The sequence below is a fragment of the Daphnia pulex genome, chromosome 12, assembly GCF_021134715.1.
Source record: "Daphnia pulex isolate KAP4 chromosome 12, ASM2113471v1".
NCBI lineage: Eukaryota > Metazoa > Arthropoda > Branchiopoda > Diplostraca > Daphniidae > Daphnia > Daphnia pulex.
Genome location: NC_060028.1, coordinates 8,116,486 through 8,144,439, shown reverse-complemented (window position 1 = coordinate 8,144,439; position 27,954 = coordinate 8,116,486). Strand labels below are relative to the sequence as shown.

General features: G+C 42.5%; 6 protein-coding genes and 1 long non-coding RNA gene across 8 annotated transcripts; 3 read left to right on the top strand and 4 right to left on the bottom strand.

Moving 5' to 3' along the window:
* Nucleotides 1-221: 221 nt before the first annotated feature.
* LOC124208555 lies at nt 222-6,471 on the bottom strand. 2 transcript variants are annotated; one of them, XM_046606376.1, is made up of 7 exons: nt 6,039-6,471; nt 3,795-3,900; nt 3,598-3,715; nt 1,980-3,529; nt 1,427-1,913; nt 810-1,340; nt 222-736 (listed from the first exon to the last, which is right to left on the bottom strand). In XM_046606376.1, exons 4-7 carry the CDS (start codon nt 2,138-2,140, stop codon nt 365-367), a joined length of 1,551 nt encoding a protein of 516 aa, XP_046462332.1. In that variant the 5' UTR covers nt 2,141-3,529; nt 3,598-3,715; nt 3,795-3,900; nt 6,039-6,471; the 3' UTR covers nt 222-364. The 2 variants fall into 2 exon arrangements, with proteins under 2 accessions (XP_046462332.1, XP_046462331.1); XM_046606375.1 differs by lacking the exons at nt 3,598-3,715; nt 3,795-3,900.
* Nucleotides 6,472-6,571: 100 nt separating this feature from the next.
* On the top strand, nt 6,572-11,262 carry LOC124208551 (frizzled-5-like). The gene is made up of 5 exons (XM_046606372.1): nt 6,572-7,187; nt 7,488-8,205; nt 8,582-8,836; nt 8,906-9,445; nt 9,517-11,262. Exons 1-5 carry the CDS (start codon nt 6,923-6,925, stop codon nt 9,908-9,910), a joined length of 2,172 nt encoding a protein of 723 aa, XP_046462328.1. The 5' UTR covers nt 6,572-6,922; the 3' UTR covers nt 9,911-11,262.
* Nucleotides 11,263-13,749: 2,487 nt separating this feature from the next.
* Nucleotides 13,750-18,725, bottom strand: LOC124208550 (protein bric-a-brac 2-like). Its single transcript, XM_046606371.1, has 10 exons — nt 18,090-18,725; nt 17,702-17,848; nt 17,433-17,634; nt 16,841-17,365; nt 16,300-16,757; nt 15,692-16,234; nt 15,560-15,623; nt 15,368-15,489; nt 15,064-15,287; nt 13,750-14,995 (listed from the first exon to the last, which is right to left on the bottom strand). Exons 2-10 carry the CDS (start codon nt 17,846-17,848, stop codon nt 14,638-14,640), a joined length of 2,643 nt encoding a protein of 880 aa, XP_046462327.1. The 5' UTR covers nt 18,090-18,725; the 3' UTR covers nt 13,750-14,637.
* A 1,261-nt stretch (nt 18,726-19,986) lies between these two features.
* Nucleotides 19,987-21,971, bottom strand: LOC124208558 (nucleoside diphosphate kinase-like). Its single transcript, XM_046606380.1, is given in 7 exon segments — nt 19,987-20,218; nt 20,277-20,389; nt 20,453-20,554; nt 20,637-20,775; nt 21,373-21,494; nt 21,558-21,659; nt 21,742-21,971. Coding segments are annotated over 7 exon segments (828 nt in total). The 5' UTR covers nt 21,871-21,971; the 3' UTR covers nt 19,987-20,097.
* Nucleotides 21,972-22,158: 187 nt separating this feature from the next.
* On the top strand, nt 22,159-24,957 carry LOC124208554 (N6-adenosine-methyltransferase catalytic subunit-like). Its single transcript, XM_046606374.1, has 11 exons — nt 22,159-22,485; nt 22,542-22,755; nt 22,817-22,938; nt 23,002-23,114; nt 23,169-23,295; nt 23,359-23,561; nt 23,632-23,788; nt 23,858-24,024; nt 24,104-24,229; nt 24,361-24,539; nt 24,732-24,957. The coding sequence occupies exons 1-11, from the start codon at nt 22,332-22,334 to the stop codon at nt 24,835-24,837; spliced, it is 1,668 nt and encodes a 555-aa protein (XP_046462330.1). The 5' UTR covers nt 22,159-22,331; the 3' UTR covers nt 24,838-24,957.
* Nucleotides 24,671-25,231, bottom strand: LOC124208559. Its single transcript, XR_006880506.1, has 2 exons — nt 24,986-25,231; nt 24,671-24,924 (listed from the first exon to the last, which is right to left on the bottom strand). It is a non-coding gene; the product is annotated as an uncharacterized LOC124208559 (long non-coding RNA).
* An 85-nt stretch (nt 25,232-25,316) lies between these two features.
* Nucleotides 25,317-27,909, top strand: LOC124208556 (probable E3 ubiquitin-protein ligase RNF144A). The gene is made up of 10 exons (XM_046606378.1): nt 25,317-25,475; nt 25,565-26,015; nt 26,081-26,223; nt 26,289-26,420; nt 26,487-26,547; nt 26,610-26,878; nt 26,946-27,005; nt 27,072-27,192; nt 27,258-27,316; nt 27,397-27,909. Exons 2-10 carry the CDS (start codon nt 25,808-25,810, stop codon nt 27,580-27,582), a joined length of 1,239 nt encoding a protein of 412 aa, XP_046462334.1. The 5' UTR covers nt 25,317-25,475; nt 25,565-25,807; the 3' UTR covers nt 27,583-27,909.
* Nucleotides 27,910-27,954: the final 45 nt, after the last annotated feature.

Sequence of the window (27,954 nt, the reverse complement as noted above, 5' to 3'; positions counted from 1 at the left end):
AAAAAAAGATTTTCTCTCCCCCACCACCAGGATAGACACATACAAGGAAAATAAAACAGCTGATCGATCACTCGGCAACAGATGGACATATCGTGATTCAATACAGTCCGCCTAGCATGTCCGACAGTTTCCCACAAGCCGAAGATGACGGATGTGCTTGTTTTCCCCTCGAAAACACAAGACGGCAGGTCAAGAGGGCACAAAAGAAACTTACCAAAAAATGAAAAACGGTACAGTATATTATTATTTCTTATTTCCCAGCAAAAAAAGAGTCGCAAAATATAACAGACGCGGAGGACAAATTATCGCAAATTCGGACGGAATTAAATTTTGGCTTAAGTATAAGGCCTAATTTTAAAAATTATCATTTCATGGAAGGCGTGTAGACTTCGTATTCGAGAACGGAGAAATTGTAATCGCCCATGAGGGAGTCGGGTGAAGCGTCTTCGCCGTCATACGAGTGAGGCAAGTTGGAATAAGAGTCCATGTTGGCGTGACACTGATCAGAGATGTAGAGATCAGCGCCGGCCCCGAAGATTGGCCCACATTCGAGATGGTAACAGATGCCAAACGTCTTTTTGGTGATGTCGTATCGACGCGGAGACACCTGACCGTGCCCATCCACCAGATTGAAAAGGAAGGCTCGATCGGAGGCGATGTAACGACCCTTATTACTCACGACGGGTTGGCTGGCCGGCGGGAGCGTCCAGGGAACGTCAGTAAATCCTCCGCAAACCTTTGGAATAGACAAAAATTTCAATTTCTTTTAGGTTTTCAATTACCAATAGTGGCACCTCTATATATAATACCTCGCCTTTCGGACCGAGAATGATGATGTACAAGGGAGCCAATCCGTCACAGATGCGGTGGAATTCCGAAGCCGAGAAATCGTACTGAGAGGCACGGAAGACAAGTTTCCATGTGACACTCGATAGGGTCGTCGACGCCGTGCTCGAGTACCATTGATTGAGCACGTTCTGCAACGAAACGCGATCCCGGTTGAGGATTTGCGAATTAGCAAAGGCTTTGGTGGGCACGCGCGGCTGGAGTCGTTTGTCTTCGTTGCTGATGGGCTGCTGCTGCTGCTGTTGTTGTTGGGGAAGTTGATGTTGCTGTTGTTGCTGCTGCTGCTCGCGGAATTTGGCCGGCAAGGCAGCTAATCGGTACCGTTCGAGAGATACCTCCATTGGGACAGCTCCGGTTGGTTCAACTTCTTCGGCAAACACTTGGCTGTCGATCAACAGCAGACGGACGTGATTGATGACACCTCCCAACGACTGACAGACGCGTTGACGTTCATCTTCATTCCACATTTGAGTATTAGATTGAGATACATTAGCCTGGGGGAAAAAAAGAAAAGCGAAGAAGTGTTAATGATACATGCCACAGCTTCTTCTATTCAAGATGTATTATTAGATTTTTATACCTGATGCCTCGCCCAGTTTAACACTGCTCGCCAGATTTCTACCTCTTCCAAGGCCAAATGGTCAGACGAAACGAGTCGAATCAGAGCGTCTTTGGATAGTCTCAGAAAACCAGAAGTCTGGAAGCACTCGCTGGCATTGTCACCAATGAAATGGACACAGCGTTCCACAAAACTGGGGCCTGAAGTATTGTTTCTCAGAGTGAGCTGGTCTTCTTTGACCAAGGCTGACGCCAACAATGCACAAGCATTGTCCACATTGAGGCTCCTGGTGATGTGGTCCTCGCAGAAGAGTCTGAGTTCCTCGAGATTCAAGTCCTGGCACAGGGTCCACATCTCAAAAACATTTTGGTCGTCCAGCAGGACTTTGCCTGTGTAGAGATAGATCAGAGCTGTCTTGAAATTGTCTGGCTTGTGGTTGGGCAACCTTATGGTCTGCGTAGACGAGCCTGGGAGCACAGCTCTTTTGAGGAAAGTGGCCGTCCTGCACCTACAAATCATGCATCAAGTGTTAATGTTTGAAATCAATGACAGATAAACCATCACAATCACATACCGAGCGTTGAGCAACAGGCGGTGAGCGTAGAACGCCGTCTCCTCGCGACCTACTAGAAAGAGAATGTCTGCGTGATCGTGAGTCTCCAATAGTTTCTGTAAATCATCCAGTAGACGCGGGACCCCGGCCAGGACGGCATCATTCATAGGCGAGTACGACATGATGTTTTCTTCTTCTTTTAGGCGCCGCGAAAAAAACAAACTCTCAACCAAAACACAAGCGGCCCATGAATCTTGGGGCCCTTTTCAAGCGTTTTTGACAGTTGGGAAAAATAAAGCACAATGGTGTGCGACTCTACCGTTAGATGGCGCTGATCGTAGATCTTTTTCCAATCGGTCGATTTCTTTTCTTTCATCTTTCTCACTCACACACTGTACACACATATATCCAAGCTCACGCGTGTTAACGGTTATTGATTCCTTTATAGACACCACAAAACCCCCTGGCTAGACAAGAGGGGAAAAAAAACTATACTATACAGACCATTGGATCGAACCATTTTTCTCTCCTCCTCTTTTCTCTCCTTATGCTGCTCTTGCCACGCAATACATCTTTTGATAAAATAAACCGAAGGCAGGGCGAGCGAAGCACGGCCGCTCGGTATAAATCCCGGAGGAACCATTAACGCTCACGGAAAAATAGGAACAAGGGTGGGGAGAGAAGTTGTGGATGAAAAGGAAGAAGAAAAGGATAGCTAGCTGCTGAATCCGCATCCAATATCAAAAAGAGCTTTTATTTCGGACAGACAACTATTCATTTTTCATCCCCCCCCCCTTTCTGTTATATAGTTCACTTATTCCATTTAATAAAAATAGAATAGGGGCTAAATCGGCTGTGGAAATGAGATAATGTGAGTCACCATCACAAGTGTCTCTGCGTTTCGTTCAAAGTTCTAATTTTATTTGGAATTGTAGGCTCCAAAAAGGCGCGTTCGTGATGAAATTCGGGAGTGCATCGAGTCCGTATTGCCTCAATTGAATAACAGTCACTGAGGGACGGCCTGAATTGGTCGATTCTCTCGTTCTATTTTATCCATCGACCCGGTTCCATTCGAGGAATTGCCTGTCAACTAATGTTTAAGATGATGAAACGATTTCAAATTACCTTCATGGACCTATTATGCAACTAAATAGTCAGGAGAGTAGAAATGGTCTCATTTTATCGCTGATATCAACGCCAGATAAATATTCTAATCGTTCGTAGAATAGATTGACAGTCATCAAATGAAAATAAAATTCTGAATTGCCACTCGCCATTGAATCCCTACGGAAATGCAATCGAAAACTTTTGAACACAAAAAAGAGTATGAGCTAAGAAAGACTAGGAAAGTTTGACGTGCAACAAACAGGTAATGCGCTAGCTCTAGTTTTGCATACCAAACTACTCCGAAATATGAATTTGACATAAATCCAAAGAAATTGTATGCGATGAAACTTGGAGGGTTTCATGTCCTTTTGCTCAAAGAGACTTGATGGTCACGCGAATTTCTTGTCCGAGGAAAAAGTCAACGAGGAACGTTGTTGTCGTCTGCGATCCCGGGAATTGATCGACTGTTCAAAAAGAAAAAAAGAAACAAGTTAATTTTATGTGGACTTTTCTCCCTCGGTCGTATTCACACGATTGAAAGAATAATCCCATTAACGAGGTGATGACTTTTCCGTGTTTTTGATCGTCGCCGATGATGGCCAATCAAAAATTCACGAGCTCGTGAATTTTATTCCCAACCAGTCTTGGAGCTATATATAAGATAAAGAGCTCATTAGAGACTAGATTTTCCCTTTGAATAATTACGAAACTGAAAGCCTCTCTCTCTACCTGCTTTGGGTGGCTGACGAGGGGTACAGAGTCCGTGGCTAAGTTTAGATCGATCAATAACTTTTAACGCTCAATCTTTAGAGCCTGCTCTGCTGAAGTTGATTGACTGTAAAACACACGAAAATGTGTGTTAAAAAATAAAGAAATCTTTTTTTACGTCTCGTAAATCGGAAATGATAGAAGCCATAAACAAGGTGATGAGTTTCTTCAATATACGACTGATAACATTTCGGGAGTACTCAAATAAATAAAAAAGATAAATTCAATCCCCCCTTCTCATTCAATAAATAAAGAAAGAGACTTTTTACACACTTTTTAGACAGCCAATATAAAACTAATTCATTTTCATTATTTATATTCTCTGATTTTATTTTTATTTATCGGGATTGAAAATAAAAATAGACGGGATCGGAGCTCGAATGAAAAATGTTGGTGTAAAGACGTGACTCACTTTAGTGCCTAGAAACACGTAAAGCTTCTCAGCAGCTCTTTTCTTCTGTTTTGCATTAAAAAAACGAAATGTGTGTTGCCAGAGTTTCCTACCCAATTTGGGAGCTGTTGAGTCTCTCAACAAGACCAACAAGACATTTTCTAAAGGCAACCCAGCTTTGCATATAAGGAGGTTCCACCATAATGTTGATACAAGTAACAACATCACTGTGCTATGACCCAAGATTTATTTCCTTAAAAGAAAAACCAACATCGTTCCTATCTTCTTTTTCTTTATTCAATTTCAAGTTCTTCTTATATGTACATTTTCTTTATTCAGCTATAGTGTATATAGCTAGCAGCTCTAGACATTATGGGGCGTTGTTCCGGACCTGTCAACACTCAATTTCAACTCTGCGATAAGGCACATGCGCACACTGGGATTGAATTAAGAGCAACGCCATCGCGCCCATGTCCACACACATGTGAGCCGAGGAAATATATCAGTTCGTGAACATGACAACCCATCAAAGGCTCCCAGGCAGCTAGCTGTCAAAAAGCGACACACCCGATGTGTGTGTCTGTGTGTACATCTTTACACACAGACATTTTATCGGGTCAAAAGAATACAGAAGGAAAGAAAAAAAAAGTTTTCGGTCAAAGTCGATAAGATAAATCGATCGACACTGATATACACAGACGCTTCCATGTCGGACAAGTTGTTGTTGATCGGCCCCAACACAAACATATAAACGAGTTTCGTTAGACTTAAGAAAATTTCATCCGAAAAAATATATAAAGTACATTCCACAAGCTGTTGCTGCCTATATAGAATTGTATATGTTTATAATGCGCGAGTCTGAGGACTCTGGCCCCCTGTTTGTTATGTATACATCTTCTCTCGACTGTATTCTGAGTGATCCTTTCCAGAAAACCCAGTCAAATAATCATGAGCCAGCTTAAAAATATATATTTCCCCCCATCTCATCATTAGGAAAAACTAAAAATAAAGCTGAGACTGAGAACTGTGTGGTTAGATTCAAATCAAAACGGAAGCTGCTGGCCACAAGACACCTTTTGTGTCCAACTTTTTTCGTGGAGCTATAACCTATAGCTGCTGGCCCTGCTGTCTGTCTGTTTTGCCCATTGTGTAAACAGGGGGGGCCCACCTCAAACAAATAACTCGCCCATCTCTCACAGGAAAGAAAAATTGTTTACTCACCCTCGGAGAGACAACGTATATATACACATACATACATACTCTCTGGGTGGACATGGGTATTTATAAAAATGCTGCCCAGCTTCCCCGTTGCGAGAGAGAGAGAGTCCCATTTTTGAGGTCAAGCCTCTTTTTTTTTCACTCAAAACCACAGAAGCTCAAAAATAAAAATAAATTTTTCTACATTTTTTCCCTTCGTCACTTTTCATAGTGTCCAGTCACTCTCGCAACTAATGGCCGAGAATAATCTCTCTGCAGGAGAAAATGACAATCAAAACTGACGAGTCTCGAAGGGAATAATCATTTCGTGTCCTTAACAAAAATTCGACAGGTATTGTCCGTAATCCATAGCAGCACAGGTGCACATTGAGAAAAAAAAGCCCTTTTTGGAAATATAAGGAGCTTCCTCCCCTCATTCTCATTTCTCTTTTGAACTTCTTTTCTTTTTTCCACCTTTGATTCATCAACATCACAAGGAAGAGGTCAGGTGGAGAGGTCGTCCCACCCCCCGATTTTGATCTCGACTAAATTGACCACAGTGACACAAATGGAATAGCAAAGAAGAAGAAGAAGAAGAAAAACAAAAGCTTTTTTACCTTTATGTATACCATCCAAGGGGGACTCGTTTTCCTTCGTTCGACGTGTCAAACTACTTCAAAAAAAGGTGGGCGGAGTAAGTGAATCCGGATGAATGCAGTCCCCAACAGCTCCAAAAAAGTCCCTTCCGTGTGTGTGTTGTTTCTTTTTACCTTTTGTTTTCTTTTTCTTATTTCATACCTTGATGATGAGTCTGGTAATTGGAGAGAACGTCGTCTGCTGCAGACAAATTGCTGCTGCTGGAGTCTCCCCCCCCCCCATCTCTGTCACACCATTTTCATATTAAATTATACGGGAATATCATTTTCATCTCTTCCACATCTGTGAACACTTGGAAAAAAAATTTCCAGAAGGGGAGGGAGAATAAAAAATAAAGAAAAATGAACACACACAAAGTGTGACACACACACACGAACGCCTCGTGTGTCGACTGCGCCAGCGCTAAAAAATCTCGCCGCCAGATGTCACTAGCGTCTCGACAGCTCCGCCCCTTTTCACTCCCCTCACACACACACACACGCCGTGTGAGGATAACAAATCGTCGACAGTCGTTGAAACGTCTTGGTCCAGCAGAGACCTTAGTTGAACACATTCACTTGTATTTTAACAAAACAATTTCCACACATCAAAAGTGTTTTTCGTGTGTGTGTGTGTTAGTGTGTGTCCAGTGTGCGTGAGTGAAAATAAAAAACGTATCAAATGCCAATTGAATTAGAATAATCAAAAAAAGGAAGTCGACGATTCACGTCAATGCAGAGCCAAGTGAATCCCGTGTGAGCTGGAAAAAAATCGAACACTTTCGATTATCGTTCGATTTTGTTGGTTTGTTTGTTTCGGATCGTTCATCTTTCGGGAGATAATCCCGGCCAAAAGACTCGAAGCCATGGCCATCGGCCTGTTGTGGTTGGGTGCGATGTTGACGCTGTGCTGTTGGACCGTTTGGTCGGTTGATGGATTAACATCGGGACCGGGTGCTGCGACCGGCCAACTGGGCAGTGCCATCAGCGGTGGAAGTAACAGCGGGAATAGTGGCAGCAGCAGTCCAGTGTTGGCCGTCAAGAAAGACGCCCGTTGCGAAGAGATTACCATCCCCATGTGCCGAGGGATCGGCTACAACTGGACGTCCATGCCCAACTCCCTGCATCACGGTAAATATATACATACATGTTCACTTTTTCTCTTCTCCTATCGTGAATGAATAAATCACGACCACGTCTCTCTCTCTCTCTGTTCCGAGACAAGTTCATTATAAATCTTTTTTTGGGGCCCCTTCCGAGACAGAGTCTTTTATCTTTGGACTGGAAGGAAATCTCTTTGATCCTTTTGGGTGGGGGGGGGGGGGGGGACAAGAGAGAATTCCTTGGAAAGCCGTGGATGTAATCTGATGACGACATGCTTCTTCTTTTTCTTTTTCTTTTATATTTTTATCGTTTTCGTTCGTTCAACAGAAACCCAAGAAGAGGCAGGACTGGAAGTGCATCAATTCTGGCCTTTGGTGGAGATCCAGTGCTCGCCCGACATGCGGTTCTTCCTGTGCTCCATCTACGCTCCCATTTGCATCCAGGACTACCCGACATCGATCCCGGCATGCAAATCCGTTTGTCTGCGGGCTGAATCCGGATGTGCTCCCTTAATGCGCAAATACGGATTCGCCTGGCCAGACCGGATGCAATGCGACAAATTCCCAAACTTTGGCGACCCGCAGAATCTCTGCATGGACGCCCGCAACGGAAGTTTACCTCCGCCGACAGTCGCCCCTCCTCCGTCGCAGCTTTTACCGCTTCCGCCGGAATCGGTGGAGCCGTTGGACAGGCCCAAACAGCGGCCAGGATTGATTCCGCATCCCAAAACCAACTGCAAGGGACCCAACAAACGTCTTTGCTCGCCGGATGAATTGCTGATGAATTCCGGCAGTTCATCCACTTCCTGCGAGTGCCAATGCCGTCCGCCTCTCATCCGGCTGGGACCCAACGACGGCCGCTACAACCGCAGTTCCAGTTTGAGCGTCGGAGGCATCCCCAACTGTCTGCTACCTTGTTCCAGTCCATTCTTCTCCGAAGATGAGCAATGGTTCGCATCCTTGTGGATTGCACTCTGGGCCGCCATCGCCGCTCTCTCATCCGCCCTCACCTTCGCCACATTTCTCATCGATCGCCCTCGATTCAGGTACGTCGTCATCAGGATCGTTATGTAACCCACCCGCAGACTGCTGTCTCGTTATAATTCGGTCGCCAATGGAAACCGGATCGAAAAAATCCCTTTCTGTTTTGTTATTCAAATCAGTAAACGGAAGACAAAGAAGGTGGCCTGTGTGAAACAGTAGAACTGTGAAAATGAGCGCGAGAGGCCGGCGTTTGTTACACAATGAATTTTTAAAAAAATGTGATCGGGTGGCAGCACGGAGAGAATCCGCCCATGTCGGCGGAATCGGATCTGTTTTTTTGTTTGGTTGTTGGCGTGTCTGTCGCCGCCCTTGGCTATTAATAATAATGAACTGGAATGAATAATTTATTAATTTTCCTTTTCCATTGTGTGTGTGTAGGTATCCAGAGAGACCATTGATCTTTCTGTCGGCTTGTTACGTCGGTCTGAGTCTCGGCTATCTGGTGAGGATCGTCGTCGGTGGCCGGGACGTGGTTGCCTGCGAAGGCAACGCCATCCGTTACGGCGCCGCTCCGTCGCTCATCACCACTGGAACCGGAGCCAGTTTTATAGGCGTCAGCAGCTCCACTTCCAGTCCGGCCTGCGTCGTCACCTTCTTACTCGTCTACTTTTTCGGACAGGCCGCCGGATTGTGGTACGTGTGACGGAACTGGTTTTTTATTTAAAAAGTTTTCCATCAAATTGACGTTTTCGGTTTGTCCAGGTGGGTGATCCTGTCTCTGACCTGGTTCTTGGCTGCTGGACGCAAATGGGGAAGTGAGGCCATCGCTAGATGCTCTCCCTACTTCCACCTAGTGGCCTGGACTATTCCGGCTGTCCAGACGGCCGCTGCACTCCTGATGGCCGCTGTCGATGGAGATTCTTTGGCCGGCGTTTGCCACGTTGGCGTCCAGCAGACGGCGTTACTCCGCTGGTTGGTCCTCTTCCCTCTAGGCCTCCACTTGCTCCTAGGCGGTGGATTCCTGCTGGCCGGATTGGCTGGTTTGGCTCGCATCAGGCGCGTACTCAAAGAGCAGGGCCGACCCAAAGCCGAAAAGCTGGAAAAATTGATGATCCGCATCGGAATCTTTAGCGTTCTCTACTCGGTTCCAGCCGCCATTTTGCTGGGCTGTTACGCCTACGAAGTGGCCTTTCATGTCGAATGGGGTCGGACACTCACCTGTTCCGGATGTCCATCTTCTCCGGACGCGACGCCATTGCCATCCTATCAATCACGTCCTGACTTTTCCATCTTTATGCTCAAGTAAGTGAAATTGTTCGTTTCTGTGACTGGGCCAAACGTCATATTTGTTTTCTTTTCCTTTTTTGTTCCAGGTATTTCATGACTTTGGTCGTGGGCATCACGTCCGGATTTTGGATCTGGTCGCACAAGACGCTGGACTCTTGGCGCAAATTCTACCGGCGTCTGTGTCACTCTCGACCCAAGTCGTCGGTCCAGCATCCACAACAACAGCCGCAACAGCTGCACCATCATCATCATCAACAACAGCAGTCCCTACAGCAACAACAACAACAATTTCAGCAGCAGCAACAGCAGCAGTGCCAACTGATGGGGGCTCCCACCGTTCCGCCCTTGCCCGGCCAGCATCATCACCACCCCTACCCGATGAGTAACAAATCGTCCAGTCTGATCAAACAGCCATTGATGCAGAGCGTTCAGAGTCATCTAGGCAGCACGTACAAAGCGCCACCGTTGAGTCACGTTTGAAAAAATGAAAATTTGATTTTTTTTCATCCGCCACAGCCTCCGCCCTGTGCACGCAAGGAACCCCCCCTCCCCATTCCAATCTGAATAACTTGAATTCAAACATTATCTCATCAAGTTTAACGTTGCTAGGGGACCAAGTTTTTCTCCCCTCTATTCTCTCTTTTCATCCTCTTTTTCCCTTCTCTCCCTCTACCATTGAACCAACAAGAGAGAGAGAGAGAAGTATAGTAGGGGTCGCGTATTGATCGTGCGGATTCCCCTCCGGTCCTCCTCCCCATCCTCTCACAATCCATCCCTGTGTGTCAGCCAAGGGACGTCGAGAAACGTAAAGCTAAAGCTTATAAAGCCCACACCACCACCACAACTCTTCTTCTTTTTAAGCAGAAAAAAGAGAATCGAAGAAGTTGTGTCCTTAATCTTTTTTCAAGTTCAAGTCCAATCATTAATGACGGATTAACTCAAAAGCTTCTCCTCTTTTATAACAAAAAAAAAAACATTTTTTTCGGTGGAAAAAAGGTGAAGATGATCCGGTCATCAACAGGGGAGTCAACTCTCTTCGTCGACTGCACACACACATACAATTCTGGTTAATATTTTGTGGTGGCCAGCTAGAGAGAGAGAGAAAAGAAATCGGAGATGCGTTTTGTTTGTGTGTGTGTGTGAGGATGCGCAGGCTATGTCAACACTTTTGGACAACCCCTTCAAAACTCTCTCAACACACACACACACACAGATGGACAATATAACGCTGAACTCAACGACCTTATATACATATATATATATACATAGTAAACTTAAACTATAACATAATATAAATATTTTTTAACTTGATTGTCTATAAATATTATCTTGTGGCTCCTTGTAATCTTTTTTTATTTTCTTCTTCTTGCCTCCTCAGTTCTAGTCACGCATTCCCCCTCTCTTCTTTTAAATTTTTTGGAAAACATTTTTGGACCAGGTAGACAACAACAACAACAACATTTTTTATTTTCACCGTGTCCAAGTGTGTGCGCCATTTGTTGATATTTATATTTTCTATATTTACATAGCGCTTATGAATTAATTATGCAAAAACAAATCGACAAAAAAATAAGTATACGAATCTGCGTCGTTGTAATAATAATAATAATTTCATGTCTGTACGTGTGTGTGTGTGTCTGTTGTGTCTGTATGTGTGTGTGTGTACAACATTTCCATCATCAGCATTGGGGGCTCGGTTTGAAATAGTGAAAATGAATTTCTCTCTCCCCCCCCTGCTGCCGTTTGTTTATTATTTACGTGAGTGAAAGAAGCGCTACCTGTTTTTGTCAAAACCTTCGTATCGAGTGCGATAATAAACAAAAACTCCCGTCTCTCCTTTTGTGGCTTTTTTCTTCTTCTTTAACTTGAAATCACGTAGTTCAAAATGGCGGAGAACCAGCAACTTCTTCTGCTGACAGCCAGTATCGGCTCTATACTTTGTCTAAAAGTTATAGACGTCGAAAAAACATTTTCCCCTCATCTCTTTTGATCTGCTGGGACAAAGAAAAAGTTTCGCTGCGGTGGTAGACAGCGCGTCAGTCCCCCAGTTGGACGATAACACCCCAACGTGAATGATTGCAGTCATTGCACAAAGACTTTTTTTGTTAGGCGGCGTGATTGCGATTCATCTTCTTCTTCTTATAACAATCATAAAGAGAAGACGAATGTTGTCTTATAGTAGTACATTTAGCCCGTCTTTTGTCACATCTCTCGTCGTTGGTGTATTATATAAATAGCGCGTCATTGGGTCTCGTCCCACAGGCTGCCAAGAGGATTTAAATTCATGCGAGCGTGACGTTTGATTTATGAACGCAGCGTACAACAAAAGAAACTTCTTCTTCCCCCAAAAACTGTATGGCACATCCAGCTGGTGTAATCAAGTTGATTAAAAACTGTGCGAGGCTAGCCACTATACATGTGAGAGACGTATGGCCATAGGCTATATACGTCTAGTGTGTATATGTTTGAGACTCTTACAGTCGACAGGTGATTCATCAGCTGACACACGGGCAGGGCCCAGCACCATTCGCATTAAAGAAGATCGGCCAAGCCAACAAGCTCTCTGCTCCGGCTTGGCGCGTTGGAATAAAGAATTGGGATATTCAAATGAGAATGGGCTGTTGTCTCGGCAATGACAGAAGAAAACGAGAGAGAGGGGGAGATATAAACGCATGCGCAATTCATTCGAAACTTTTTTTTTTTTCTTTATATTCCAGACGTGTTTACGTGAACAGACTTGGAGGGGGGGGGGCGGAGGGTGTGTGTGTGTATATACAGTAGATATTTATTTATTGTTATTTCTATAGCCTCCGCACACCACGTATATAGTGGAAAAGTTTTCTTATTGATCCGAAGCTTGTCAAGTGCCTTATCTTTATATATGTGTATACATTTCTTCTCTTTTGTTCTTCTTTCTTTTATCAATTTTTTGACACATGATGACAAAAAAGCTGCGTGTGTGTGCAGACGGATCAAACCAGGCTGGTCGGAGGAATCTGGAAACCATATGAGAAGACGCCCGATATATTAAACGGAAACGGTTAGAAACTGCTGCTGTTTGATTACACACACACACACTTTATTAACTGGTGGGCGGGGTTTCGTGGTTGTCGAGGGGTGATATAATATTATACACCCCATCACCCTCCCCCCTTTTACACACACATATATATAAACCCCCCCTGAAAAAGCTTTTCCTCCGACCATATGCACCATCTAATAACACACTCTCTCTCTCTCTCTGTACGGACTACGCAACGGAAATGACAGATGACGGTCGGATGATCATGAAAGTCGATCTGCATTTGTAATTAAAACTGCCTACGAGGAATCACTCAACCGTCAGTCGAAATCAAGGTTGTACTACACGCCTTGAGTTATTTAGACGAAAGCTTGTCCGGTCATTTGAGACTTAAAGAATTCCAAGGGGAAGAAAAATTAATACAAGGAGGTGCCGCGGTAGGTCCCTCATAAAACATTTTCTAGTTGCACTTTTGCTTTGATAGAAATTAAAGTTTAAACATTTTTTGGATTTGATAATGATTTGATAATCTAATTTGTGAAACACAAGTTGTTTGTCGACAAATCATTCTTCATCCAAGAAATGCAAAATGTTTAAAATTGCATTTGCAAAGTGAAACTTGTTGACTTCACTTTACGTGAAATAACAATGATTAATACTGCAGCATGATGTACAGTTCCAAGAAAACTTGTGAAAATATGAATGAAATATGATGTTTACCATGTTTTCTAATATCTACATGATTGTTTTCCTAATAAACTTGAAATGATTTACTGACAAACAACTTTCATTATGTTGTTCCACAACTTCGATTTGGTTTACCAAAATGTTTTCACATTTCAGCACAAATACTTTCCAGATTGACTTACATAAAGCTTGTGACAACTAGCAATACATTTAATCATTTCAAATTAAATTTTACCTTTAGCTGAATATTGAATCATCCGTTTTGAACCTTATCTTAAACTTTGTAAATAAATGCAGACGACACTTTTCTCAATTTTAACTATTCAAAATCAAACCCTTCCCCCTTAATCTAAATTGCAAAAACGATCAAAGCGGTTTTCTCGTCCGCGTTTGACATCCGCTGAACGGATCAGAATTATTTTAGTATCAAATTGTTTGTCTCACCTACTTAGACAAGATGAAAGTAAAAATTTGCATGAAACCCACAGATAATTACTTCAATAACGAAATCCGCCACGATTAAGCCTCCAGGACCAATTAGAATTAAATTTAAATTTGTTATTTCGCCTTGACCGTTTGATAAAAAGACTTTCTTTGGACGCCATCTACATTTTCAACAGAAAAATAGTTGTGTGTATTTTCACTATAATCAATCAATCGCGCGCGTTATTAAATTTCATCCTTTTCTTGTACGGAAACATAATTTTTTTTGTGTTTTTTATTTTTATTTTGTTCACGGGAAAGAGAAAGGAGGATAAGGTGTGTGTGTGTTTTGAATATTGAAATTAAAATGTGGAGGGGATTGGGGTGGGAACTGGGTCCGGGAGTAGAAATGATTGCTTTCTTATTTTCTTTTATAGGAGATTCATCAAACACGCACACACATGTACAAACTCACACACACACACACACACTCAAAACAAGTTTTTTCTCGACTCTTCAAATATTTTTCTTTTTTTTTCTTCAGATCCAATTGAAAAGAAAACTAAAGTAAATCCATTTTTCCGCATGGCGGTAAAAAAAAGGTGAATAAATTCCGATAAAATAAAACGGAAAACAAATAATTGCTTTTTTTCTCGTCCAAAATGGTGGAAAAATAAATAATTTTGTTTTCGTTTTTTCTTTTTTAAATCAATCGATTAGAGGCGAAAAATCGACCAAGACGTGATTGAACCCATGCTCACATCTTGATTATTTATATATTATATTATATATAAACTCGATCGACACAAGTTCCAGTGTAACCCTCCAAAAATAATAAATTTTTCTTAAATTTCGGAAGCGAATGTGTCGTGTGTGTGGTTGTTTTTTTAAAAAAAGGGAAAAAGGAGCGGAAATGATATACGTAGATGCAACACATGCACAACATTTGTTTGGAACCATTCACCTGGTATTAAAAAAATATAGTGTGTGTAGGTGGGGGGTAGAGAAACGTAAAAAATAAAAAATAAAGAAATTGTTGGTGACCCCGCCCTGATCGGGAGACTCGAATTTCAATTTACTGCGGATAGGTGACAGCACCGGACGATTGGCTCGACGAGTTAGTGGCGTGAGACTGGCTGTGGGCGTAGGCTTGATAGTCCATTGTGAGCGGGACGGGCCCGGTCGACATGACGGGCAAAGTCATCGTCACGTGACCAGGTACGTGGCTCGTCAGGTAAGGTGTATGAGAAACATGACCGCCCGGGTTGTAGGACGACGGAGAAGGCGACGGCTCGCCACCCATTCCCTGTTGCTGCTGGTGCTGAGGAGCGTGACCCTGTGATGTCGGCGAAGGAGTCACTCCACCACTGGCTCCTCCGCCACTGCCGGCCGCAATCATCATAGGATCGTCCTCGTCCAAATCGTCGTCGTACCTGTTGAATTAACAAGGGACATGTATCATAATGAAGGAGGGAAAAAATCAATTTCAGGAGCCACTTACACATCACCATCGTCAGGAGGCGGCCCACTTTCGGCCAGAGCTGCTTCGTAACTTTCGCCGGCCTCTTCTGCCGCTTTTATCCTCTTGATGCGATTGTACAGTGACGAATAAGGGACATTAAAGTGGATGGCTGCCTGATTAATGGACATTTCCCCCTGCCGCACCGCTTCCATAGCGTCCGTCATGTTCGTGTCGGACCACGGTCGATCCCCGCTATAACTTTGCTGCAATCGAATAAAAAAGAAATGAATTCCCACGAAAAATAAATCGATAAAGCTAATAAACGACAAAAAAAGCTCTTTACCTTATGAACTAGTTCGATGCCTTCCCGCTTACACCGGCCGTAAAGCGTCCCGGACGGAATGCCAAATTGTGTAGCTGCTCTTTGGACGGACATGCCACCTCGAATTGCTTCAAGTGCTCGACCTTTTTAATCAATAAAAAGCCCATGAATAAAGTAAGAATCTAAATTTTTGATGAAACAGCTGGAACACACCCAAGTCATCAGGACTCCAAGTCGTCGGCGAGGCATTAAATGGAGCTGCTAATTTAATTCCCTCCTATTGATCGACGATTGCAAATGAAAATATCATATTGGATAAGTAAAATGCAATTAGAATTCAATTACCTTTCGGGCTATTTTGTACAGGGTAGAGCTAGGAATTCCGTACTCCTTGGAAGCTCTATTGGCTGATATTCTGCCAGCTCTGAGTGCATCCAGCGCTAGCCGGAGATCATCTTCGGACCAATGTCTGCTGGAAGGATCTTTCTTCATGGGTGTGTCAATGCCGAGCCGGTGGGCTCGTTGCCATAGTGTTGTGGATGGAATCCCAAAGGCGGCGGCCGCCCGCGTCAAACTCATACTGCCGTTACGTAAAGCGTCCAGGGCTGCTTCCATGGCTTCCGGTGTGTACATTTTCTTAGTCGGAGCATCGTTGACCGCATTCATCGACGCTCCGCCGTCGCTACCACCGCCAGCAACACTCGCAGCGTCTCCATTGTTATTGCCGATGGGCCCGTCGGTCGTGTTCTGACCGCTGCCACCTGAATGGTGTCCCTGGTGTTGCTGCTGATGCGAATGTGGGTGATGGCCGTGCATGGTAATGTGCGACGGAATTAAGCCCAAAATTTCCGGCGTCACCGTCAACCCTCCTCCATCGTCATGGCCGTTCTAAACAGGACGGGAAACTCGATTAGATTACCGAAAGTTTAGATCGAATTAGCTAATGAATTTACCCTATCAGAGTCATTGACCGACGCTTCACTCCGAACGGCGGATGCGTGAGGAAATTCCCCTCCGCCGTGGCCTCCACCAGGCTCCGTTTTAAACGAACGGTCCTGTTGTTGTTGTTGTTGCTGCTGTTGTTGACCCGATGAATTGCCGCCGGCGTTCCCCGGACTGAAGTTGTGAGCGTGAGATGCATGTTGACTCAGGTGATGCTGCCATGGACTGGGCAAATGGTCAAGTGCCACTGGACTGTTGTAACCTCTCGTGTCGTAGAGATTTGTCGTTTGCGGTTGTGAATCAAGTGATGAGGGTGCAGAATGTACGGGGGTATTCGATGCTGAAGGATTGGCGTGATAGCCGCCCACATCGCCCCCACCTCCCCCTCCTCCTCCGCCCGGATTACCCTGTAGTGATTGTGGCGTTTGCACCATCATCGAGTCGTTGTCTTGGACTAAATCGACCGAATCTGACCCAATTAGAAAAACACAATGACACAAATATGATTTGATTTTAACTACTGAAATTACGCTAGGCAAATGCGATCGTTACCTTGGCTACTGCTGCCCTGTACAGTACTCTGATTGGAACCTGTGGGTGACGTTTTGGAAGGCGATCGACTGGGCCAGGAGCCTCGATAGGTTCCTCGAGTTGGACGTCGTACGCCACCACCCGAGTTAAGCCCGGCAGCTGCTGCATTCCTTTTTTCTCCACTATTTCCAGTCCATCCTCCACGACCGGAACCAGAAGAACCGGAAGGTCTCCTTCCTCTAGGCCTACCCCTGTAGGACGGCGAGTACGAAGGCCTCTGGCCCTGACCACTGTTCTGTCCCGGCGAAATTAACTGATTGATGGGCTGGGTCATTGTTGCCATTGAGACAACTGTGTTGTTGGGTACTCCTAGGGAAGCTGCCACAGTAGTCATTGAGGAATCGTTGACCACATTAGTATAGTTGCCATTGTTTCCCGGGCCTGGGCCAGACTGGTGATCTGCCACAGGTGGGAGTGGCAGTGTGTGTGACATCACAGAACCCACTGTTTGAGTTTCATTCTGTTGCTGTGACACTTCACATAACCCTAAATAATAAATGACATTTTAGTTTTAATTAAGAAAATAGCCATGAAATGATTTCACGTTGCATACCTTTGATTTTCAATAGTTCTGCCACTCGAACTATCGAAGAGAGCTGGTCCCTGGTTACGTAGGTTTCACCTCTGTAGATGAATTCAACAATGGCTCTCAAATCGGCATGGCCCACACCCACAGGAAGAATCAGCACAGGGTGTTTGCAAGGATTGTCCAACAGCACACGCTGAAAATAGGGGGAACAGGCTGACAGAACAACCTGAGCAACAAGCCAACGAATAAGTAAACCTTGAGCGATAAATTGGAAATGTATGAGGGTTATATACTCTGTGAGCTTTGATTCTGGCACCATCACAGGCCAAAGTGACATCGACAAAGGCCTCTTCAGCCAGTAGCTGGTTTATCACTGACGTCATATTGCAGTGGTAATTGTTCCATCTCAAACAAAACTGGTCCCCTATACCCAAAGCCATCTGCAAAGAGGAAAACACAAGAGTTTACATATAAGAAAGGAGAAACTGACACAACACACAATTATCAACTTTTATCTTTTGTACAAATCACAACATCCCCATCCCCTCATTCTCATTCTTCTTCTTCCTCTTCATCTCTTTCTTTCACTCCATTCTACCCTCTCCCCAACCAACACTTGACATCAGACACACCTGCCAAAAGGTGAAAAAAGTTATGATAAAGAACCCGAAAATAGTTCACCTCGTTCGTTATGTCAATCGAGTTATCCGTAATTAAAAAATGGAGGATTATCCAGAAATTGGGGCCACACACACACACACAGAACGGACGACGCCGAACCGAGAGGTAAAGCAGCTGGAAAAACGGATCAACAACACACAAAAAAATCCAAAATGGCAAAGCGACGCTTATCGTGTCCAGTCAAAGAGAACGGAAGGTTTTTTTTTTATTATTTTTATTATTTTTACTGAAAAATATCCGACTTGTGTGAGAATCTGTCGGCCGGGATATTTCGTAAGGGTAACAAGACCTTACACGCACACATATACACACACACACACACACACACTGATTCTCTGACTTTTGACGCTGTTCTTCTTCCCCTTCTCTCTCTTCTTTCTCTTTCTCTTCTTCGTTTTCTTCTTTTACTCTTCAACAGTTCTCTACCAGACACAGGAGTAGAAGAAAGCTTTTCTGTGCGAGATCAACGGGGATGGGAGGATTAAAATAGAGATGACCGTTCTCAAGCCAACGCTCATGTCTAGCGGCCGACCAGCGCAACTGCAAATATCCGTTAGCCACCAACCGCTCTGCTTACTCTTTTCTACGGGTTGGTTCGCAGAACCGACACTTGTGGCGCTGGGAATGAATAATTTAACAGAACTCGATAGTGGCCGATCTTTGTTTTATTTAAACCTCCTCTCTATTCCGATGTGTCCCCTCCCTCATTCCAAAATGGCGGGTTACTCTCCCCGGTTATTTTCCTTTGTCCTCGTTTTCATCAACCCTCCTTCTACCCACTTCCTCTCGGCACTTTTTATTTTTTTCTGAATTGCTATCGGTGATAGATTATGATTACTACACGATTCCCTATTTCCATTCTCGCGTGACTTGTGAACGCTATGATTTAAAGTAGCTCAATTAATAGTCAACTTTGTTGCTTTACTTTTTTATTATTAATTTAGATTTTCTGTTTTCCATTTTCCATTTGTGTTTACTTCTAAACAGTCAAACAGTCTTTACCACAACCGGCCTACGGAATAATAATAACTAGTTTGGCTTAGAAAAATATTTGACCGTTGAGTCGGGAAAACCAGTTATGGAGAGGGGAGAATGACGCGGACCGCACAATCGCCCTTTCTTTTCGTGAACGGGCGTTTTCTATTGCTCGACTTTCGACTACTCCGCCACCCGTATAAGGCATATTCATTAATCTACTAAAGTTCATCTAGTAGATTTTCTTTTTAGAATAACTACTGTCATGGTGGTGGCGAAAAAGAAATGTCCCGTTCGACGCCATCTGTGAACGCGTAACTAACTACACCAATTTTGAAAATGAGGTCAAATTTACAAGGAAAAACAGCGTCAAATCAGCTTTAAAAAATTCTTGTGACGCGTGTTCAAAAGAAAAAGTAGTCTTGAAGTGAGAGAAGTCGATTAGAAGTCAAGTCATACCATAATATCCGTGTCATCGACGCTATTCGGAAGGGTCTATCGTAAACAAGCGGGAGGGCATTGATCTCGACGCACTACCTTCGTTTCTCTTGTGACCATCGATTACAAGAAAATTAATTAGATTATGCCCTTCGTGCGTCTATCGGCTTGTACGAATCTGAGCAAAAGTACCTAGGAGGTAATACCCTTTGCACGAAGATAATCATTTACAGGGAAAAGTTGGGTAGTTCAGCCATCTTGTGGTTGTTAATATGTTTGCACGGATCACAGGAATCGAATCATTTCTGTACATCAACGATCGGCCTACTTGAATGTTTTCTCACTTTCCCCATCTAATCTAATTGACGTCTTAAAATTCGATACATAAATAAGATAAATGGGTGTTCGTAGATAATCACATTACACCAGAAGGACTAGAACCCATATCTAATAATGTAACTTTAGCAATAAATTCAACTTAATAACAATCTTGATGGAAATTCAATAGGACAATATTTCCAGTGTAATATTTTCATATCTCAGTTAAAATAATAAACACTGATATGTTCAGCCCCCATTAAATATTTCAATTGATCTAGTCTTCATAAACCCAAACTTTATCAGCTGGCTGCCATGAAACAAGTTCTTCATCCTTGAACCACAAGGCAATTTCCTTGTTGGCACTCTCAACAGAGTCAGATCCATGCATGATGTTCCTAATTAAAAGAAAAATTTAATATGTGGTGTAAAGTTATCATTCAAAACTAGTCTTACCTGCCAACTTGAATACAGAAATCTCCTCTGATGGTACCAGGCTTGGAGTCAGCAGGGTTGGTCTCACCCAACATTTGACGGCCAGTCTTGACAATGTTCAAACCCTCCCAGACCTGAAAGTACATTGCATGTATTAAACTAACAGTTAATTGCAGCTAAAAAAATTATTTCTTTACCATTGCAACAACTGGTCCAGATGCCATGTACTTCACCAAACCAGCAAAGAATGGGCGGCCAGACAGGTCAGCATAGTGTTTCTGCAACATCTCCTCAGTAGGCTAGTGACACAAACAAGTTAAAGAACAATCAGAATTAATGGCAGATCCAATTCCTTATAATTAAGAAGTGATTCACACATACCTGGACAAATTTGAGTGCGACCAATTTGAAGCCTTTCTGTTCGAATCTTTTGATGATTTCACCGACGAGTCCTCGCTGGACACCATCGGGCTTGATCATCAAGTAGGTACGTTCTTGGTTTCCAGACATTTTATTGAAACTTACTTTTGATCGGGACTGAAATTAAAGGAGAAGACCGGCTGACGTACTGGATGTGACTAGTGACTTGAAAGTTCCAACACGACAAGAGGAAGGACGTCCTAGCAGACGACTTCTAACCAACGTGAACGAAACGAAAGTTCCCGAACCGACACTAGTGCCACCTTTTTATTTATAAAAATATGATATGCAAATTGGATCGGTTTACGTTACCTAGTGAATGGTAATGTTAATTTTTTTTAATAACATGGATCCTTGATCCGTTTTTGTACTTTGCTGCCCTTGCCAATTTCCAGAAAAGGCCATCTAGCGACCGTCTAAAATAATATGGAAATTTAATAGGACAATATTTTCAGTTTGATATTTTTATATCTCAGTTAAAATATTAAACACTGATATGTTCAGCCCCCCTTAAATATTTCAATTGATCTAGTCTTCATAAACCCAAACTTTATCAGCTGGCTGCCATGAAACAAGTTCTTCATCCCTGAACCACAAGGCAATTTCCTTGTTGGCACTCTCAACAGAGTCAGATCCATGCATGATGTTCCTAATTTTAAAAAAATTTAACATGTGGTGTAAAGTTATCATTCAAAACTAGTCTTACCTGCCAACTTGAATACAGAAATCTCCTCTGATGGTACCAGGCTTGGAGTCAGCAGGGTTGGTCTCACCCAACATTTGACGGCCAGTCTTGACAATGTTCAAACCCTCCCAGACCTGAAAGTACATTGCATGTATTAAACTAACAGTTAATTGCAGCTAAAGAAATTATTTCTTTACCATTGCAACAACTGGTCCAGATGCCATGTACTTCACCAAACCAGCAAAGAATGGGCGGCCAGACAGGTCAGCATAGTGTTTCTGCAACATCTCCTCAGTAGGCTAGTGACACAAACAAGTTAAAGAACAATCAGAATTAATGGCAGATCCAATTCCTTATAATTAAGAAGTGATTCACACATACCTGGACAAATTTGAGTGCGACCAATTTGAAGCCTTTCTGTTCGAATCTTTTGATGATTTCACCGACGAGTCCTCGCTGGACACCATCGGGCTTGATCATCAAGTAGGTACGTTCTTGGTTTCCAGACATTTTATTGAAACTTACTTTTGATCGGGACTGAAATTAAAGGAGAAGACCGGCTGACGTACTGGATGTGACTAGTGACTTGAAAGTTCCAACACGACAAGAGGAAGGACGTCCTAGCAGACGACTTCTAACCAACGTGAACGACATTTCCCGAACCAACACTAGTGCCATCTTTTTTTTTATTAAAAAAAATATGATATGCAAATTGGATCGGTTTACGTTACCTAGTGAATGGTAATGTTAATTTTTTTTAATTACATGGATCTTTAATCCGTTTTTGTACTTATTGCTGCCCTTGCCAATTTCCAGAAAAAGGCCATCTAGCGGCCGTCTAAAATAATATACACTGAAAGCAGAATGAAAACAATCTGGCTGCTTGTCTGACATTTTCTATCATATGCCGGTTTGTTTGTGAAGTTTTGTTGTTCTTATAATCCCTCACATTTATTTTGATTTGTTCCAAAATGTCTGACGCTTGGGAGGAGATTCAAGCTGTCAAATCAAAAAGAAATGAACTTAGAGAACGGTTACAAAAGAGAAGAAAAGAAAGAGAAGATCTCCTTGGAGGAGGCGATTCAACTTCAACTGTTAAAACAGATAGCAATCAAAAATTTTCAGGTAAATGAGGTTCTAGAACAATGATTCTGATTTTTCAACATTTCTTTTCTTTCTAGATGAAGCATGTGAGATAAATCTGTCAAGTTCCAGCAAAGAAGCCAATAAAGATATTGAAAATTGTGTTCTCAGGATATTAACCGATGCCACACTTTCCTTACCTTCAGATTCCAGAATCATTTGCCATAATGTTTCCACTCAAATTGGATATCTAGTTTCACACACAATTGTCAGTAATCTTCTCCAAAAATTTGCTGCTCAAGAACTTATTAGGTTTGTGTTGTGTGTACACATTTGATTGAGAATCCATATTAAGTATTATTCCATTTCAAAGACTTGTAGATGGCATACAGGAAAATCAGCCAGTACTTACCATCACACATGCTGAGCATGCTCGTCTTGTTGCTATGGTTACTGAAGATCAGTTAGGAAATTCCATATCCTTGAAACGAAAGCGTAATATTCTGTAAATTTATACTACTTTCCACTCTTTGGAATCTAATCATTGCATCAAAACAGAAAATGAAGTGGAAGCTGAAGAGTCGGCTTTACCAGCACAAACTGTAACAGTGAAAGAAGATCTATCTAAGTCCAAAAGAGAAAAAAAAGATTCCAAAAATGATGATGTCATGGTAAAATACATATGTTCACTGTTTTAATACTTATATAACTTGTTGTTTCCTTAGAACTTGTTATCGCTTCCGTCGACACGAGAAAAAGAAAACAAGAAAATGGGCGAAGAAATTCTGGATCTTTTGTCGAAACCAACTGTCAAAGAAAAATCCTTAGCAGAAAGATTCCGTTCACAAGGAGGTTAGTTGACCCTTACGCGACAAATTTTTTTTTGTTACTTTGATTATTAGTAATTTTCTTTAGGGGCTCAGGTTAAAGAGTTTTGCGCCCACGGAACTAAAGATGAATGCCGTAAAGTTTGGATGTCTGAATCAGATGACGGTCTCGAAAGCAAATGGAATTGCCATCGGCTTCATTTTCGTAAAATTATACAGTCACACACAGACGAGTCACTTGGAGATTGTTCTTTCTTGAATACCTGTTTTCATATGGAAACGTGCAAATACGTGAGCTTGTTGCGCAATGTGCATTCCCCCTAGACCTTCTCATTTAAATTCATTTTCTGGAAAATGTTAGGTTCATTACGAGGTTGACCAAGCCATTAAAACAAAGGATGATTTTGAACCCGGCTCCTTGCTCGGTCAGGCAGTGGTCTCGCGAGGTGAAAGCACTGTCCTGTACCCAGCTCAGTGGATTCAGTGTGATTTACGGTCATTGGATATGGCCATTTTAGGTATATGCAACCTTATGTACAGGTCCCATGGTTTTTTTTAATACTCTCTTTTTTACATTTATGATTCAGGTAAGTTTTCGGTTATCATGGCTGATCCACCGTGGGATATTCACATGGAACTTCCATATGGAACCCTTTCTGATGACGAGATGAGACAACTGAGCATTCCTATCCTTCAAGATGAAGGATTGATATTCCTCTGGGTTACTGGTCGAGCCATGGAATTGGGCCGAGAGGTATCATTACATTTTTAAAATAGTTGTTCAACATGTAGCAAAATCAACCAAGTGACTCACGCGTGTTCTCTCTCTCTAGTGCCTTCAGCTATGGGGCTACGAACGGGTCGATGAAATTATTTGGGTCAAGACAAACCAGCTACAAAGGATTATTCGAACAGGTCGAACAGGACACTGGTTAAACCATGGGAAAGAACACTGCTTGGTATTGACGTATTTTCTCACCCTACTACACCTTGCGTTTTAATCACTCTACTAAGCTAGTTAGTAGTTACGTATATATTCTACGAACGTACTTTCCAATACATGCGTATCTGGATTTTTGTTTGGTTATAGGTAGGTATGAAGGGTAATCCCAGAATGCTGAACCGCGGACTGGATTGTGACGTCATCGTGGCCGAAGTGCGGGCAACCAGCCACAAACCAGACGAAATGTATGGCATTATTGAACGTCTCTCGCCCGGAACGCGCAAAATCGAGTTGTTTGGAAGGCCTCACAACGTACAGCCAAATTGGTGTGTTCATTTACTTGACCTTCATGCATTACGTACTCACTGTCCTTCAATTCCGTTCTGCCTATTTGACGCCCGACGTAGTATTTTTGCTCTTTTCCTTCTAATATTTTGTGGTTAGCTTTTCATGGACGCTAGTAAGGAAATGAGAATTTTATCACGTGCAAGTAAATGACATTGTTACATGATATTTAGGATTACCCTGGGAAATCAACTCGATGGTGTCCATCTGCTTGATCCAGACATTGCCCGAGCCTACCAGAAACACTATCCAGATGCCAGTGCCCCCAATGCCAAATGAAATTTGCGAATCGCTCCGAATTACTTTTTTCCGCATTTTCAACGTTCATTCATTTTGATCCACCCATTTTTAATAAGTGTCACACACCTCGATTGCGTAAAATAAAAAAATTAGAAAGAAGAGAATGATAAACTTTGTTACTGGATACTTTTTGTTGCACCTCAAGAGGCCGTTGTTGAAATTTGAACGATTTACACCGCAAAAGTCCGCGACTTTACCATGCATTGATCACGTGAATCATGCCTTTTTGTTCAACTGAGATCGTCAAGTTGAGAAAATAAAAATTATTCACTGATTGCATAACCGGAAAGGGGAATCGTTGGAATCGCATCATCTGTATGAAGAAAACTAATATCAAATGTTAAAGCAGGCTAGCCTAGTACGACTCAAAAACCGGGAATACATAACAGACAAACAGTGGGCGTTTTAATCGATACTTTCCTTGAATCGATGCTCGTATCGCGGAGTTGCCCTGAAGTAAAGCTGGCCGCGCATAAAGTCAGCACTACCCACTAGCAGTTCAGTTGGAAAACGAAATCTTACTTAGTCAGAGGTGGTTACCAGTCGCAGTACCGAATGTAGTTAGAGGGGAAAGTTAAATTTTTTTGACACACGCGTCCTAATGACGAGCATTTCTAGTAAGCAATTTTAAACATTTTTTATTTTCGTGTAAAAAAAAAAACATTTTGCTGTTTGGTTGCTAATACGTGATGTACCTTTTGTGCAGTGTGCACATACCCATTTTTTCTGTTTCCTTAGAATTGACAGATTCTGAGCCATTTTATCTCCCCAAGGACGACTTGCTGATTCGTTAAACATCCCCCAATCACGCGATTGTTTTCTCGTGTTTGTGAATCCTGTGAAACCACGCGAGGAAAATTACTGCGTTCTATTTGACCTTGGCTTTTATATAAAACCAAATAGAATAAGAGACTGTAGGAGTGCCCAGAACCATCAAGAAGTAACCTGCATGAGTAACAAAATGCCAGGGCTCAACAAAATCATTGGACATCACCAGTCCTTAAATTCCAGTAAAACTGAGAAATCAGAAAAATGGCATTGGCCAGGATGGTTAAAAAAAAGGAAGCCAGCTCGAAGTTCAAACCAGTTAGTACCAAATGTAAGCAATGTTGTGCCTCGTGAGTATGAAGAAGGCATGCCTAGTCATTCACAAGGAGGTAATAACACAATTTTGATATCTTACTGTAAGCTTTGCTTAATATGGGCCATTTCTATCACACAGGCTTAGTCATCAATCAACAAAGTCAGGATCAGATGGAGACTATGGAAGATATCCTTCAAGACGATCTGGTTTGTCTTCTTTGTCTGCAGGTCCCTAATGAGTGGTTTACCTTAGAATCCTGTGGTTGTAGATTTTGTCAGCAGGTAGGTTTTTATTGATTTTAAGTTCTGCAGTGGAAAGCTTAATGTTATTACTGTTCATATTTTAGTGCATGGAGATGTATGCTCACTGCAGTATTAGGAGTGGAAATGTCCCTATAAGTTGCCCAGATGCCCACTGTTCTCTAAACGAACAAGGAAAAAATAAACAAGGAGGGTCCAGTCAACTCACTCGCAATGAAGTAGGTGTTGGAAATTGATCAAGCTCTGTTAGGGGTGCTAAATTTTCAATACCTTTTATATCTAAGGTGAGACAATTGGTACCCAGTGATGTGTTTCCCCTTTACTTGAGACTGCAACTCAACACAGGTAAATTGGCTAAATGTTCCCTGAAGAATTCAACTCATTAACAATATCCTTTATAATTTCAGAGGTTGCAGTCGATCCCAGATTGATGTGGTGCCCACGCCCCGGTTGTGAAACTGTATGTACTTTAACAGAAGAAGTTTCTCATAAAAAGACGAAGAGAAAGTTTTTCGGCTTGTTACCTATATCCCGCAATCAACGCAATCAAGCGGTGGTGTGCTCCTCCTGTCAATTTTCTTTCTGCTCGCAATGCAAAACTCCTTGGCACATTGACTCACCATGTCCGTCCCTAAGTCGATTACTCTCAGATCCGAACAAAAACGTGCACGATCCGGTAATTATATACAAAAGATTTAATTGCTATGTCCTTGACTTGACAGACAATTTAATTGTGATTGCAGGACGACCCGATTGTATTGCTTGAACGTGATGGCCACATTAAGCGATGCCCATTTTGCCAGGTTAAACTATTCGAAAATTGTTTTGTGTTCAGCTTGTTAACCTTTGGACACCATTATTCGTTATAGGTTCCCATCGAAAGAGACGATGGTTGCGCTCAGATGATGTGCAAAAATTGCCGACACGTTTTCTGCTGGTTCTGCTTAGCTTCTCTCGACGACGATTTTATGTTGCGACACTATGACTCAGGTATGTAAACTTTATTACTCTTCCATCTGTTTGCAGTAGAAAGTTTATACCTACTTCCAATTTAGGTCCGTGTCGGAGTCGTTTGGGCCATTCCAGAATTTCAGTCGTTTGGCATAGAACACAGGTAGGAGTTGTAAAAAATGTTTTTTCAAAGTTACTTTATGAAGGACGTATCTTTTAAGGCCAATCTTTTCATTCTGATAGGTGGTATCCGCGTTTTTGGGCCTCGGTGTATTGTTTCTCGTGACATCGCCGTTACTTTTGCTAGCTTCACCGTGTTTCTTCTGTTGGCGCCACCATGCCCAACAGAAAGAGTCTTCAATCGTGCGCAGTAATGTAGATTCAACCACTGCCAACTTTGTTCCCTCATCAAGTCAAGAGCATCTTTGACGATTCCTTAATATTTGCCACTAGGATGATGAAATGATTTCGACTATGCTGTCACCAGTTAAATTTTGTTTTCATTTTCGTTCAACAATTAATCTCCTTGACTTTTCGTCCGTAAGTGCAGAACTATTGTGTCGATATAGTAAGGTTTTGAACAGTGATACGTACCTTTTTGACGTGCTCAATTCCTAGCGTGATTTGTATCGGATTTGTATCCATACCTTACTTCTCATAATATTTTCGTGCAAAACATTTTTGCTTCATCATTGCCAATATGTATATGACGCTGTGCAAAATTAATCAAGTTATAAATAAACGTTAAACAGGTTATTCGTGATTTTCCATCATCGATTTTAACTTGTGGTAATCTAAAGG

Bases quoted from the DNA above. Each gene is read 5' to 3' on its own strand.
- LOC124208555 (XM_046606376.1), bottom strand. From the start codon at position 2,140: ATGTCGTACTCGCCTATGAATGATGCCGTCCTGGCCGGGGTCCCGCGT. The intron at 1,914-1,979 runs GTATGTGATTGT...CATGATTTGTAG, and splicing joins CGCCTGTTGCTCAACGCTCG to GTGCAGGACGGCCACTTTCC. The intron at 1,341-1,426 runs GTATAAAAATCT...TTTTTCCCCCAG, and splicing joins TAAACTGGGCGAGGCATCAG to GCTAATGTATCTCAATCTAA.
- LOC124208551 (XM_046606372.1), top strand. From the start codon at position 6,923: ATGGCCATCGGCCTGTTGTGGTTGGGTGCGATGTTGACGCTGTGCTGT. The intron at 8,206-8,581 runs GTACGTCGTCAT...GTGTGTGTGTAG, and splicing joins ATCGATCGCCCTCGATTCAG to GTATCCAGAGAGACCATTGA. The intron at 9,446-9,516 runs GTAAGTGAAATT...TTTTTGTTCCAG, and splicing joins TTTTCCATCTTTATGCTCAA to GTATTTCATGACTTTGGTCG.
- LOC124208550 (XM_046606371.1), bottom strand. From the start codon at position 17,848: ATGGCTTTGGGTATAGGGGACCAGTTTTGTTTGAGATGGAACAATTAC. The intron at 15,624-15,691 runs GTAATTGAATTC...GTCGATCAATAG, and splicing joins TGTACAAAATAGCCCGAAAG to GAGGGAATTAAATTAGCAGC. The intron at 14,996-15,063 runs GTAAGTGGCTCC...TTAATTCAACAG, and splicing joins CCTCCTGACGATGGTGATGT to GTACGACGACGATTTGGACG.
- LOC124208556 (XM_046606378.1), top strand. From the start codon at position 25,808: ATGAGTAACAAAATGCCAGGGCTCAACAAAATCATTGGACATCACCAG. The intron at 26,016-26,080 runs GTAATAACACAA...TCTATCACACAG, and splicing joins GCCTAGTCATTCACAAGGAG to GCTTAGTCATCAATCAACAA. The intron at 26,879-26,945 runs GTAATTATATAC...TTGTGATTGCAG, and splicing joins ACAAAAACGTGCACGATCCG to GACGACCCGATTGTATTGCT.
- LOC124208554 (XM_046606374.1), top strand. From the start codon at position 22,332: ATGTCTGACGCTTGGGAGGAGATTCAAGCTGTCAAATCAAAAAGAAAT. The intron at 22,486-22,541 runs GTAAATGAGGTT...TTTTCTTTCTAG, and splicing joins TAGCAATCAAAAATTTTCAG to ATGAAGCATGTGAGATAAAT. The intron at 23,562-23,631 runs GTGAGCTTGTTG...GGAAAATGTTAG, and splicing joins ATATGGAAACGTGCAAATAC to GTTCATTACGAGGTTGACCA.